General features: G+C 37.6%; 2 protein-coding genes across 10 annotated transcripts in view; one reads left to right on the forward strand and one right to left on the reverse strand.

Annotated features, from left to right (window-relative positions):
• LOC128260334 (alpha-protein kinase 1) overlaps positions 1 to 11,608 on the reverse strand; it is a 141,174-nt gene extending 129,566 nt beyond the window's left edge. For 7 of the 9 annotated variants that reach the window (XM_052993251.1, XM_052993250.1, XM_052993244.1 and 4 more), the window contains exons 1-2: positions 11,512 to 11,608; positions 10,685 to 11,091 (exon numbers count right to left, since the gene is read on the reverse strand). The gene's annotated coding sequence lies outside the window, so the exon portion shown is untranslated. The remainder of the gene's footprint in view (positions 1 to 10,684; positions 11,092 to 11,511) is intronic. The other 2 variants (XM_052993246.1, XM_052993245.1) reach the window with 2 other exon arrangements.
• Positions 11,512 to 14,159, forward strand: LOC128260338 (venom carboxylesterase-6). The gene is made up of 4 exons (XM_052993258.1): positions 11,512 to 12,421; positions 13,020 to 13,367; positions 13,508 to 13,800; positions 13,865 to 14,159. Exons 1-4 carry the CDS (start codon positions 11,528 to 11,530, stop codon positions 14,070 to 14,072), a joined length of 1,743 nt encoding a protein of 580 aa, XP_052849218.1. The 5' UTR covers positions 11,512 to 11,527; the 3' UTR covers positions 14,073 to 14,159.
• Positions 14,160 to 14,446: the final 287 nt, after the last annotated feature.

Genomic DNA, 14,446 nt, shown 5'->3' on the forward strand with positions numbered 1-14,446 from the left:
CTGTCAACATAATTTCACGTTGGTTAAATCGGGCAAAAGGAGCTGGGAAATAGTCGCCAAAACGCTCACGTCGTCACTCCAGACAAGTTGATGACCTCCACTACCCAACTTATAGTATGTATTTTTGCCCATTCCAGAAACGCTTTTGTCCTCCTCCAGAGAAGAAGTCTCTCATGTGAGCTTGTTTATCTCGCCAGCTCTCTAGCTGCTGGCTTCTTTTTATGAGCTTTGTCGGGCTTTGATGTTAATTACCCTGTAACAACGACGACGTCTTCCTCTGTCCAACCACCCCGCACCGAGAAATCCCTCCTCCACCTCACTCAGTTTGGTAAACAAAACAGCAGCTATTCTCCAATCCCCCAACATTTTTCTATCTATACGAGTGTCTGGGTGTGTGTGTCTGGGTGTGTGTGTGTGCTTGCCACCGAGCTGCCCGAGATTATCTCCAAGGACCTATAAATCCAGTCATTAAAGTCAAAGTCACAAGACGCTGCTTCTGGTGCTGCTTCTGCTGCTGCCTTATCAGCTGCAGGGGCGAAATTCGAGCGAGAATCCCCACACTCCAAAATGCTTTGGTTTTATAATAAAATTAAGTAAAATTCTCAAACACACGAGCCAGCAAAGGGAATTTCCTTTGTGGCAGTCCTTAAGACACTAGCAATCCCCACACAAAAAGTCTTTATGGCATATGGCCTCGCGCGCACCTGTCCTTATGTTCGAAGTCAAATATTGAATTTGCGAAATGTACTGGAGTTTCCTTCGATGAACTTGCCAAATGTCTTTATTCACCAATCATTTTGGCGAGACTTTCAAATTGCAGTTTCTATAGAAAATATGTTAAGACGTATAAATCATGTAACCCATGCAACCAAATATATAAGATTTAAATGTTTAGAGTGCATTTTATAATCCAATTGTGTTAAATTGGTCCTAGTTCAATTTTATGTAGCTTTTACTTATTTTTTTCTACTTTTTAATTTTTTTTTTGCATTTTTGTATTCAATTTTTTGTTTGCATGTACATTGATGATTTGGACTTTAATAGTATTCTTTCAGAGTGATAAGATTTTTTTTAAGAAAACCTCAAATTACTTTGTATAACATTAAAGGAAATCTAAAATAGTCTATAAAATGTTACATGTAAAACAAAAAATCCTACTAAAACTCAGATATTTAGTGAGACCCACTCCATTTTTAGTGGCCATGTGAATGACGCCAGCTGCCATTGGCCAAAAAAAATGGAGGGCTTGGTATAGCCTCCCAAATCTTTCGATAGCTATCGACAGCAATCGAAATGAGCAACGGGCATGAGTTATTTATGGCTTTTAAGTGACAGCCAGAGCTGCTCCGAATCGGTATCGGCAACAAGGAAGGCCCCCAGAAGAAGTCCAATCCCAATCCCAATCCCATTCCCATCCCGAGCTGTCATCTTACATATGGAGATTTATTTCAGCTGCTAAGCGCATTTGTAAGCATTTTTAATAGAGTCCAAGTCCGGAGATTCGAACGATATGGTGGGGTGGCTTAACTACAGTGGGTTAAATGGCCAAGTGAAGTGAAGTGGGTGCTTTAGGCCCGAGGCAGTCAACAAATTTGGCTCAGATTTAACGCCGAGATTGTCGCATAACAAGATTTCCACGGACACTTTGTAAACATAAGAAATATGGGACATTCCTTGGCAATTTCGGCCATTTCTTAATGCCATTTAAAGAAAATCTTAAAGGTGTTTGTTTATTGTATAAAAACGTAACTTTATGGATACACCCAAAAAAAAACTGTAAAAGTTTAGTTTTAGTGTGTCTTAAAATAAACTACAGACAGCATTAAAGTATAAGTATTTATTCAATCCTATACTTTTTAGTTTAATTTCTATACAACATAAGTTTTATTTTAAAACTTTTATGGTTTTAATTTACTACTTATCTTGAGAAATTGAGAAATTGTTCATAGCCAATAGTTTTAAATTTATGTTTAGTGTCTATGACTGAATGGGTGTATAACAAAATTAACAACTAAGGTTAATATTTTAAGTTACCATTAAAGTTTTACATTTTTTTACGTAAAATCTTTAAGGATTTTAAACCGTTTTAAAATCTAGAAGCATATTGGATATTCGATGAATAGCTTTTGCCTTTATTCAACCTTATTTTACGTCGTGCTTGCCATACTTTACGAAATACCTCACTGTTAAAAAACTAGGCTATTGCTTTTTAAGTTGTTTTTAGCTGATGCGTGACTTTACTGCCGGCTGGGCGTTCGGAATTAACTTGGTTAGTGAATGGAATGGAATGAAATGGCTTGGACGGGGTGGTGCTCTAGTGGCAGTTGTGATTTCACTAATTTGTCGTCGTGTTGACTGTCAAATTGGATGCCATGTGTGGGTGTCATTAATGCCAACCCCCGAGAACGAGACGCACAGACACAGAGACACAGAGACGACTCATTAATGCCACTCATCAAAACTATAACGAATGTTGAAGGGTCCACGTCCACGTCCACCATCCCCACATCACCCCCCTTTTTTCGGAATGCGTGAGAGACACATGAATACTTATATATATCCTGGCACTATAAATTTGGTTTGGTTTGGTTTGGGTTGGATTGGGTTGGATTGGGTTGGGTTGGATGGGGTTGGGTTTACCCCCAAAAAACCTAGAGACAGACACAGACGGCGGGAAAATGTGTTTTTGTGTGCTGATGACGCTGCTGATGGCATTTGTCGCCGTTCTCTGGCCATTTCCATTCCATTCCATTTCCACTCCTTCGTCCTTCGTCCTCGCTGTCTTCGTCCTTTTTGCCCTGTCAAATAGGCATTCAGCTATTTTCGCGTAAATTGCTGCTAATTTTGTTTATCGCAGGACAATTATCCAAGCGAACGAACTGACAAATGAGCCGCACACTTGCCGCCCCCAAAAACAAGCCAACACACACACACACACATCCATTCGAAGGACATGCATATGTTCGAGTGTGTGTGTGTGTGCAGAGTCCTTTGTTTCAGCTTGAGACCAAGGTACACTTGCTCACCGGATATCAATGCTCCAAGTCACCAATTTTCCCAGACATCGGTATTCAAAATATTTACAAAATAATAATATTTAACACTTAAATGTGTTTATGCCTTCGAACAAAGTTTTCAAAATTATCTTTAATCTTCTATATGTAACTGCAAACTGAACATATATTTCTGAAGATTTAAAAAATCATTTTAAAGCCATTAACTATAAGCTAAAGGCAGACACAAAATGTTATCAATTGGGAACATATATTTCTGAAAAACCTTAACCCCATTTTTACATCTGCTTGTTTACTATTATTTCAGCATTTTTGTAGCTTTTAAGCGATTCAACATGTATACAAATTTTCTAATACTTATTGCAATTGTAGAAATATCAACTGACCATGCAACAATGGATTTTCCCCGCCTTCATTTTATACCCCCATCCCCCTTACGCATTTCTACCAGCCGTTTAACACTAACTAAGCCGCTTACTTTCCCTGCGACTTTCTAATACAACAAAAGAAAAGCGGCTCGACAAAAAAAAAAAAATGAAAAGAAAACGATGAAACGAGAAAAATAATGCCCTGTGTCCCTGGGAGCGAAAAAAAAGGGGATGTGGGTGGGTTTTTCGCTCGTTTGGTGGTTGCAGAGGCGACCAAGTTAAGAAATCAAACAGCTGACATAAATAACATTTTAATTTAAATACGGCAGGACACAACAATATTTTTTTGCCGTTAAGGTAAGCAGAAGGTACAACAATAACAACGATGGGGACAACAAGGACAGCGGGCGAGCGAAAAAAAAATCAAAAAATACATATTTAAACAGGATCTCGCCTGAGAAGCAAACAAAATTAAACAGCAAAATAGGAAGGAGAAGACGCAGTCAGCAGTGGGGAAGTAAATTTTATTTTAAAATAAATTTATCGCCTTATCCGTTGTCCACGGCAGCCGCGGCAGGAATATCAGGAACAGAAACTGAAACAGGAACAGCACCAGAGTCAAGTTGTGTCATATCCTTACAAAGGGTATTACGATGTTGACCACCAAACTGCAACCTACATTATTTGACCATTTTAAAGTCTTAAAACTTTGATAGTAAATTTGCTTATTTTATATTAGCAGTTTACTAAAAACAACAAGAACATAGTTTTGGTTATCATAAATTTAATCACGTTGGGCTTAGTGACTTATTTAATATTAAGTATATTTAGTTATTTTAAAATATTTAGTATTTTTAATTTTTGTATATAAATTCCTATTTATAGTAACGTTTCATTTGAAATTTAAATTGAATGTATAATTGATATAAGTAAGACTTCTTCTCCTTTTTGATGTCATTTTTTAGACTTCCATATTAATTCGAAGATATTCAGTATGTTTAGTGTATTTGGTGTATTTAGTATTTTTGAATTTATGTATACCATTTATATTTATATGTAAGTTTTGTTAAATATATGAGAGTTTAGAGAGATAAAGTAATAATCGTTAGACTGAAAGATAACATTTTTTTAGAAATATTTTTCGTTTTTTTATGATTTTTTTTGTTTTCTAAGCCAGAAATTTAAATAATGAATTAGCAGAGTATTTCATAAATCGTTTCTGGGTTTAAGAATATTTTTTTGTGTTTTGTTTCCATTGGTTTTGGCTGCAATGCCCCATAGCGGCAATTGCCGGACAGCCAAGGAACACATGAGACCGGTGGTGAGGTGGGTGTTAAAGTGGATGTGGATGTGGATGTGGAAGTGGAAGTGGACTAGCAACTGCCACCCGCTGGCAGCTGGACAAGGACGAGAACGAGGACAAGAACGAGGACACGGATGCGGATGCCAGAGCGGAGTCCCAGCACGAGAGCTTCATTTGAACGAAATGAAATCATAATGAGATTTTTGCGTTCGTTTTTTGTCGCCGCAGAGGGAGGAGAAAAGAAGCCTGGGGAATGGGAATGGAGAACGGGAATGGAGAATGGGAATGGAAATGGGGATTGGAAATGGTAATGGGATGGTTTGAGGCCAGTGCCAACCGACGGAAGCAGCAATTGCCATTGCCATGGCCATGGCCATGGCATCGCGTAATGACAAAAATTCATAATTGGATAAAGAAGCGGACGTGTGCTGTCCCATTCGTTAAACACAATACGAGATTGAAATTCAACAGCTTTTAAAGAAAACCAAATGGCCAATCAAATAGTGGCAATATTTCAGGTTGATTGATTGTAAGATTTGTCTAGATTTGTTTTCTTGTGGTGGTAACTCAAACGATTGAGAACAAAATAATAATAAATATTTATTTTATTGTATTTTTACTACGAACTGAAATCAAAAACCTGAACAAAACTCAAGAACTATTTGTATATTAGGCATAATTAAAAGCTTTATCAAATATTTTTCTACAATGGAATTACGATTGAAAATCGAAACAAATGAATTATAATTATTAATCCTGTCGGAGTAACAGTATTTCTAAATTTTAATAATTTTCCTGTTTTTAGTCTACTATATTTATAAATATTTATAAAAAGCTATACAATGCCCATTAATAGTTCCTCTAATTTTCATTAACATCAATTAAAGCCCAATCGAATGTTTTGCTCTTGTAACTGTTGATTTCGTGACAAGCGAAAGGAATATTTGATGGTAAATCAAAACCAAATTGCCGCTCATAAACCACAATTTAATGGGATTCCCAGTCTCCTGGACTGCGTAGACCCCCATCTTCGTGGGCCTTATGGCAATTGTGCACTTGATTGTTAGCGGCTTGTTGGGCAGCCAACAGGGCGGATCATCCCAGACCGCAATCCGCAATCCTCATTCCCCAACGCCCATTGCCCATTGCCTATTCCCCATGCCATATGGCCTTATGGCCAACAATATGGTTGTTGGTTGTTTGGCCAATTGTTGTGATTGTTGGCAATGCAAAATGCCAGGCATTCGGATGCACTGGCGCGTAATCCGCAGCCGGCAATCGAGAGAACGACTTGAGAATGCACTTGACTCGAAATGAAAGAATCTGAAAAGAGCACAGCGAAACAAATGAAAAAGTACATAAAGGCAAAGAAATAGCAGGCCCAGTAAAAAATAAAAAAAAAAACAACCATCGCCCACAAAAGCAACAATACATGTTGGCTTTTATTGTTTGTTCCAGAGATGTGCTCATTTTTTCCTTAACTGGCACATTTAATTGAGAAGGATTTATATAAATTTTACAAAATTACAATGTTAAGGTTCTCATGCACTCCATTTACAAATAAAATGTAATTATTAATTTACTTTTCACACATTATTTGCGCAAGTCAAAAATAATAATTAAGGATTTATTTAGTTATCCCACAAGTTTATTTAGTTTAATAAATATAAAAAATTGTGTTAATTAAATAAATTTACGTTATAAAATGCTATTAAAAATTAGAATACATTTAATTTATTTTAATAAATATGAATATTGATAACGTTTTACAGCTAAAGAAACTTTAATTTAAGATGTAAGAAGTGTGGATTTTTGAAAAGAACATTTTCAAATACTTTGTAATTCCTCTAAATTTATTTTGTTTCAATATAGAATTTATTAGGCTGTTGTACCAATCGATTTGTACTTATCCTTATAAATGTAATTGATTTCAGTTTGGAAGCACTATTAAAAATTATAAGAGTAATAAATTATATAAAATCTTAAGTGATTTAATATATTTTAGTGCAGAAAGCAGAAAAACTTTAAGAAGTGTTTTTTTTTTTTTGTTTAAATAGAGAATTTTTTAATACTCTGTTTTGCCAAATTTTTATTTTGCAACATGGAATTAATTAGGCTGTTGTGTCAATGCGTGATGCATTTGATTTGTACTAAACCAAGCTGAATAACTAGATTTGCGAGTGGCATTTCGCCTGTCTGTCGTTGGTAATTGTATTAACTACACATGTGCCGGGAATATCAGGAATATCGGGAGTGTGGAGCATCAGCTGCCACAACTAATTAGCCGGGGCCCACATGCATAGGCAAACTGCGTTAATGGAGTGCGTAATGGGTTAATTTTGGCCTGGCAATTCCGCAACACCCACTCTTTTTGCGACAACCCACCCACCCACTCCACTCGTTAGCCGTCTGTCAATGTTTGCACTTTTGTTTAGCCAGGACAGGAGATGGTTTGGGTGGTTGGGTGGCTTAGTGGGTGGTGTGGTGGATGGGGTGGGACGACCCATCAAAATGGGTGGATGCTGTGGTGAAGCTGCGTGGAACGTGTCGACGTCACAGTCAGCGGGAAATCCAAAGTCGGATTCAGATTCAGAGTCACCGCGTTGACGACAAGTTAATCACATCGTGTCCAATCAGGCGAGCTAATCCCTCTGACAGGCTTCGACATCCACATCCACATCCACACCAATACCCCTGAATCTGACTGCGAATCCGAAGCTGCTCTTTATATTTGATATTTTCCTAAACATACCCTTCCCCTTGAAAGGGTCAATAGGGTTCATAATTGGTCTTATATAATATTATTGGTTGAGGTGCCACAGAAAATTCTATTGTTTTGAAACTATTTATAAATGAGTGTAAAAGTATGCAATAATATATATAACATCTAGAAGGCTGTTGGATTTATTTCGAACGACGACATAAATTTATTTACTGCATACTTTTGGGCACCTCTTTGTTAGTGATTTCAAAACACAAGTAATTTCTTCAACATTTTAAAATCAAAAATGTTTTGAAAAGACTTATAAAAAAATATACAATATTAAATGACATTTTTAGCTAATATTTTTGTAATACAGTGTACTTAACTATCATTCAATTTTCAATTAACTATTAAATACTAAGCGCTTTCCTAGCAGAAATCAGCACTTCTTTTTAGAGGTTTTAAAACCAATCTTGGGTATTTCCCACAGTATTTCTCGTTTTCGGCGGTAAGCGTATCCGAACTTCTGATTGGCAAACTTTGCCTGACCTCTGGTTATTATTACTATTATGGATGTAAACCTGGCAACATCTGCTGCATATCAATTTGTTGGCTCCGACTTGGAAAGCTTAAACTGATCCATGTCAGGTCGCCGGCAACTAAGCCTACAGTCAAAGTTTTTTTTTTGTTTTATTTTTTTTTTTTTGGTTATTGGACTTAGGCGGCTAAGCCCGTTCCGGACATTGGCAATTTGCATTTCCCGATTCAACATCATCGACATTTCCTAGTGGCCAATTATCGCTTAAGCTCTGTATTCTGCTATATATATATATATATATTTTTTTTTTTTTGGCGAAGTCTTTAAAGTTAAAATGATGGGCAGGAAAAATCGGGGGAGTTGGAGTGGGAACTTGGCCTGTTTAAAAATTCGTTTAAATTCCATTGCCCAAAGTGGCTTGTCCCTTGTTGGCAAAGTCAAAAGCAAAGTGGAGAAAATAAAGGCTGGGAAAATATGCAGCAACCGCGAAATTGAAATTTTGGCTTCGCCAGCCTCGGCGGCTTCTTGGCATTGTTGGTAAAAATCGGCGATGGTATGGGGGCTCACCACCTGATCCTAAGTAAATACAAGGACAAGCCGGGCGGCAGCCAAAAAGGACACCCAGATATCCATGCATGTGACTGGATCTGGATATTTATGTTCCCTTTTCCTCTTTTTTTTTTTTTGTTATGATATTATGCCTCGCGAGTTGGCTTTTCTTTTTAATTAAATGAAACCAGAGGAATTGACCCAAAACGCAGAATAAATAAATATTTAAGGAAGGGATGAGGGTTCGCATCTGTTGTTCCATGTTTGCCGCTTGTTTTTGTTAATAATTATTTCACTTTTTTTTTTGTATGTCGAAGGAGGTGGAAAGAACTGAAAAGATGCCGCATAGCATAGCCATTGTTTACTGTGGAAACAAAACCGAAACACAACAGCTCAACAGTCGTGCAAAAAAAAAAAAAGAAAACAACAATAAATATTTCACCTTCAATAAATCATTTTCCATTTCGCTGTTGGGCAGCAAATCCCCTTTACACCTTCGCGGCAAAAAGGGTTTCTTGTCAACCCCAAGAGTTTTCCCCGTTTTGTTTACTTCAAATTCAACAAATTTAAATTGAAAATATGTTGAAATATAAACTAAAGTGCCTTAAAATGATGAAGATTTGTGGGGTAAAATTGTGAAAACCAGTTCTAGGTCAAGTGATTAGATGGCTCAGATGACAATAAATAAAAGTTGGCTAAACCTAATCACAGAATGTTTCTAATAAAATTAAAACTGTACAAACAGCTATTAAAATAGAGTTATTTCCTTATAAAAAAATAATATTTTAAATCAAAATTTTATTAAATTAATTATTTACTATTTCAAAGCAAATGTTAATTTCATATACAAATGGAGCAAATTATAAACCGGTTCAAGGTATTTTTTGTTGAAGAAAACCTAGCCAGACCGGTCAGCTACCAGTTTTATTTTGGGTCAAAGAGATTATAGTACTAGCTTTTTATATATTTATATTTATTTTAAATGAGGGAAATGAATTAAGTCCTTGAGTCACCATTGCCCTTCTCCCATGTACAACCATATAAATGTATATATATATACATATATATATGTATATAGTTACATATCAATTTGGTTTGGACATTAGAAGTTGTTTGTTTGTTCGCCGGCTGATAAATTGGCACTCAAGTGGATTAAAATTGTTTGCAGCTAAATAAATCTGTGTGCTTGGCCTGGACATTTGTCAGGATGGAAAAAAAAGGTGGTTTCGGGATGGTGCATTTCCTGTCTGTCCATGTCGCATATTAGTTCCGAAAAAGGTAACTTCAAGTCAGGTTATGAATTAAAAAGGGACTTCTCCCCGTTTGGAAAGTTGTGAGCCAGCCAACTCTATTAGAAATTCCCCAATTTTGTAAATTTTTTGTTTGGCCTGGCTCATCGGCAGCTCTCTTTTGGTAACTTCAAAGGGACCTATTAGCTCGACGGCATTTTTACGGCATGCAAAGGCATTTTTTAAGAGCGCTTCTTCAACTCACATCGCATTTCATCTCGCATTTTTATTCTGTTTTAACAACTTTCAAGTTTTCGGTTTTGCTTTGCTTTGGTTTTTATTTGGTTTTGTGGGCTCGAAAATATTTTCATGCCCATAAATATGCTTAGATGAATTTGTAAAATGTTAAATTAGCATATTACTGAATCAATGATGCTCCCTTCCCTTAGTGTTTTTTTAGCACTCGAAAAATTACAAATCAATTTCTTAAAAAAAAAAAAAAGAACTTTATGTAAGACAAAATAATTAATACCAAATAACTTTTATTTGAACGGCTAATAACTCAAATTTTTACAAAACAAGTTCTGTTAGTGGTTTAGGCCGATTTTAGCATTCCAAGGCTAATGATACGATCGTTATAACAGCGTTTCAAACCGGGGAATGCTTTCTGCATCTGCTCAAAACAGCAGGTAATATATTATAGTTGTAGTATCATATTCGCGTTCTCGACTTAAAATGCCTTGTCATTGACAGACCAACGTTAGCCAAATTAAATCATTAAGGCACAAACAGTAGATTCAGATGTGTTAAAAAACATTACAAAAAGGTATAATGATGAATCATTCCAATAAATAAATAAATAAATCCCCAGTAAAAAAAATTGTAAGCGAAAAACTTATTTTTAAAGCAATGTACACAGAATTCCATTATTAATCAATTTGGAAATTTTCAAAGAATAATATATAAAATAGTCACTTACCCTTTCCATTAGGTGTATTTGCTTTTATTCGTAAACATTAGTTTCCATTCTATCAAATGTCGAAGCATGAGACAATTCCATTCATATATCCATCATTCAAAAAGCACAACAACCTGTCAATAAAATATGAAATTATATGAATGTGAAAGCGTATAAGAAATAATACGATACTCATTTAAAATACCCGACATAGGTGACTTACTGACACACCTCAAACCAAAGTTTTCGGTTTGATTTAACCAAATTTGCGCAGTGTTCCAAAACGAAACTTAAACACCTGAAATGGATGTCGATGCTTGATGTTGTGCTGATGGCGATGTTGCTGCTGATTACGATGCTAAGTGGCAAAAAATATATCGATGTGTGCACATTGGCATTTACATACTCTTCCAGTTGTAATATAGTTTCTTAAAAACAAAAAAAAAACATATTAGACATCAAAAAAACGAGAATTGTAATTTTGGCAAATAAAAAAAAGGTTTCCTATACTGTGATACACACCATGAATAACCCAGTTTAATCAATTTGTAATAAATCAAAAATAATTACTTTTTGAAAATAAAAGAAATAGTTGACATGCATGAAACCGCTGGCTTTGCTTTCAAAGCATGAATTTTAAAATCGAAAACAGGTAAGATATTTAAAATACTCCGTTGAGGGGTATGAAAATAAGCAGAATTAATGAGTTAAGAGACGGGCGGCCAAAAAAAAAAAAAAAAAACAAAAATTCGGTAAACAAGTTCGCAGACTCTGCAGCTGAGACTGATGATGTTGTAATCTTAAAACTACGCGTGCTATGCAGCCGCGAAATCAGTCTGAAGTCGAACCTCAAGCGCGACCACGATGATTCGGGTGATACTGTTGGTTCTGTTGGTGTGCATCTGTGGAGTCCAGTGGAGCGATGGACGCAATTCGCAGTGTTTGCACGTGCGTTTGTCCCACGGCGGTTGGTTGATCGGTCGCCATTTGACCACCCACAACGGTCGTCACATGCGGGCATTTATGGGTGTCCCGTACGCAGAGCCGCCACTCGGCGATCTTCGCTTCCGTCCGCCAGTGGCAATGGCCGCCTGGGAGGGCGAACGTTTGGCCATCAAGGATGCACCCATCTGCCTGCAGCGCGATCCCTTCCGCCGCGACATGGTCATCGAGGGATCCGAGGACTGTCTGTATCTGAATGTTTACACGCCGGAGACGCCAAAGTTGAATGGCTCCTTGCCCGTGATGGTGTGGTTCCATGGCGGCGGCTGGCAGTGTGGCTCCGGAATCAGCAGCTTCTACGGTCCAGATTTTTTGCTCGATCACGACGTCGTCTTGGTTTCGGCCAACTTTCGATTGGGTCCGCTGGGTTTCCTCAGCACAGAGACGGTCGATTGTCCCGGGAACAATGGGCTGAAGGATCAACTGGAGGTTTTGCGCTGGGTACGTGCGAATATAGGTTCCTTCGGCGGTGATCCCAATAGTGTGACGGTCTTTGGCGAGAGCGCTGGAGGCGCCAGTGTCACCTATCACATGCTGTCGGAGAAGTCTCGCGGCTTACTGCATCGTGGCATCGCCCAATCCGGCACATATTTCAATCCCTGGGCTCAGCCTGCTCATAAAGGAGTGGCTGCTGCAAGGGCCACTAAATTGGCTGAGTTGGTGGGTTGCGGCTCCGCCAAAGAATGGCCGCAAAAACTTGAGTGCCTGCGGGAAAGGCCGGCCGAGGACATCGTGGCCTCCCTGTATGACATGTTTGTAAGTTATCGCATGCTCCTCTTTTGTTAGAGTAAAAGAAATCACAAACAATTAATATCAGAGAAAACTAAAGTCACAAAACTCAAGAAGAAATAACTTAAATAGCATACTATTTTTTTCAGATAACTAGAATGTACATATATTAAAAAAAATCCACCTTTTCGAGTGAGATAAATTAAATTCTAGTAATTATAAGTGTTAAAACTTATAGACTCTTAAGATATTGATCGTAGAGACTTCAAACTAAATTTGCAAGTTAGGAAAATGTATGCATATAATTTTCTTTTCTTTAAATTTGTCAATTCATTAAAAGCGTGATAGTAACAACTAAATGTCAATTCAAAAACTATTTAACCAATTTTACATTTGAAAAAATGTATACCTTTGAATTACAAAAGTTTAAATTATTGCCAACAAGCTAATTCAAATCAAAATCAAGCACAATTAAAAATACTTTTGTTATAATTAACAAAAAGCTAGACCTTTGTTAATTTTTTTGACAAAAGTTGACCAATACAATGCATGCATTAAAGTCGTTATTAAACAAATTAGGAGAAGGGAAAGCTATATTTAACCTGAAGCTTTATTCTTTTTGAAGGTCTGGGACTTTGACCCGATGATACCTTTTCCCCCGGTAATCGAACCGGAGCACGAGGGCGCCTTCCTCACGGTTCCACCGCGCCAGGCGCTTAAGCCCCATGGATTGGAATTGCCACTCCTTGTGGGCGCCACCGCCGAAGAGGGACTCTTGAAGACCGCCGCCCTGCTCAATCTTCCCCAGCTGTTGGCCGAATTCAAGGCCCAGTTTGGCCAGGTCCTGCCCGTTGTGCTGAACTACGATCACCATGAGGACTCCGTTCAGCAGAGGATAACGCAGCGCATCGAGAGCTTTTACTTCAAGGCAGGCCACGATTACGACAAGGCCAACCATCAAAATTTGACTGATGTAAGTTCAAAATACTACCAATAAGCTTGATTTAAAATCAAAATTTTAAAAGCATTATACAAAAAAACAATCGAAAGAGTCCAATTAATTATTTGGACTATTTATAACCCACCGTTTCCCATATTTCTTACCCTTTTTAGCTGATTTCGGATGGATGGTTTGTGGCCGGAATCGATGAGTACTTGCGCCTCCGTATGTCCCAAGGGGGCGTGGCACCCACATATGTCTACCTGTTCGATCACAAGGGTGCCGCCAGTTTTACGGAGATTTTCAAGGGCGGCCGTAATGAGTTTTACGGGGCGTGTCATGCCGAAGAGCTCCAGTATTTATTCCCCATTGGCCGGGAGCTGTTTGTGAGTGCCGTGCCGACGGAAAAGGATCTGAAACTTCGTGAATTGATGCTCCATTTGTGGGTTAGCTTTGCAAAAACCGGGTAAGGTATACCACAAAAGTAATGGCGTTGTAACGGGAAACTAATGGTTGTTTCTACATTATAGTAATCCAAATCCTACGAATGCCAGCTTCCATTTGCCCACCTGGAGACCTGCGTCCGGTTATCCAGTGGAATATGCCCGTTTGGGCACCAAAATCGAGGACTCCTCGATCATTTTTCGCTTAGAAAATGAATTAATGCAGCAGCGTGCCGATTTTTGGAGGGATTTGCAGCCACATTTGCCCGTCAGTCACGCCCACAACGAACTTTAGCGCACTGCGTCATTTGCCAAGTGAATGCTATACTTTATTTAATTATTAATGTTTCACTAATATATAAAACAATTTACGAGTTGTGAACTTTGTCGCATTTTCGCATTTTTACCGCCAGTATAACGGGCCTGTGGGCTGCCAGATTTTGGAAAGCTTTTCGGGGCTGCCAGACGTTTAGCGTTTAGCTTTTGTTTTTGGCTATTTTAACGTTAGAAATATATGTAAAAAGTTATACTGAAAACTAACTATTTTATCAATTGCATCTAAATTATATGTTAGAAAAATTACATTTTTAACAATAACACGATTATGAATATTAAAATCGCCTACTAGACATATTATCAGTATGTTGATAATAATCATTAGGCAATTGA

Source organism: Drosophila gunungcola (genome assembly GCF_025200985.1).
Source record: "Drosophila gunungcola strain Sukarami chromosome X unlocalized genomic scaffold, Dgunungcola_SK_2 000021F, whole genome shotgun sequence".
Classification (NCBI taxonomy): Eukaryota; Metazoa; Arthropoda; class Insecta; order Diptera; family Drosophilidae; genus Drosophila; species Drosophila gunungcola.

Bases quoted from the DNA above. Each gene is read 5' to 3' on its own strand.
- LOC128260338 (XM_052993258.1), top strand. From the start codon at position 11,528: ATGATTCGGGTGATACTGTTGGTTCTGTTGGTGTGCATCTGTGGAGTC. The intron at 12,422-13,019 runs GTAAGTTATCGC...TTCTTTTTGAAG, and splicing joins CCTCCCTGTATGACATGTTT to GTCTGGGACTTTGACCCGAT. The intron at 13,801-13,864 runs GTAAGGTATACC...TCTACATTATAG, and splicing joins GTTAGCTTTGCAAAAACCGG to TAATCCAAATCCTACGAATG.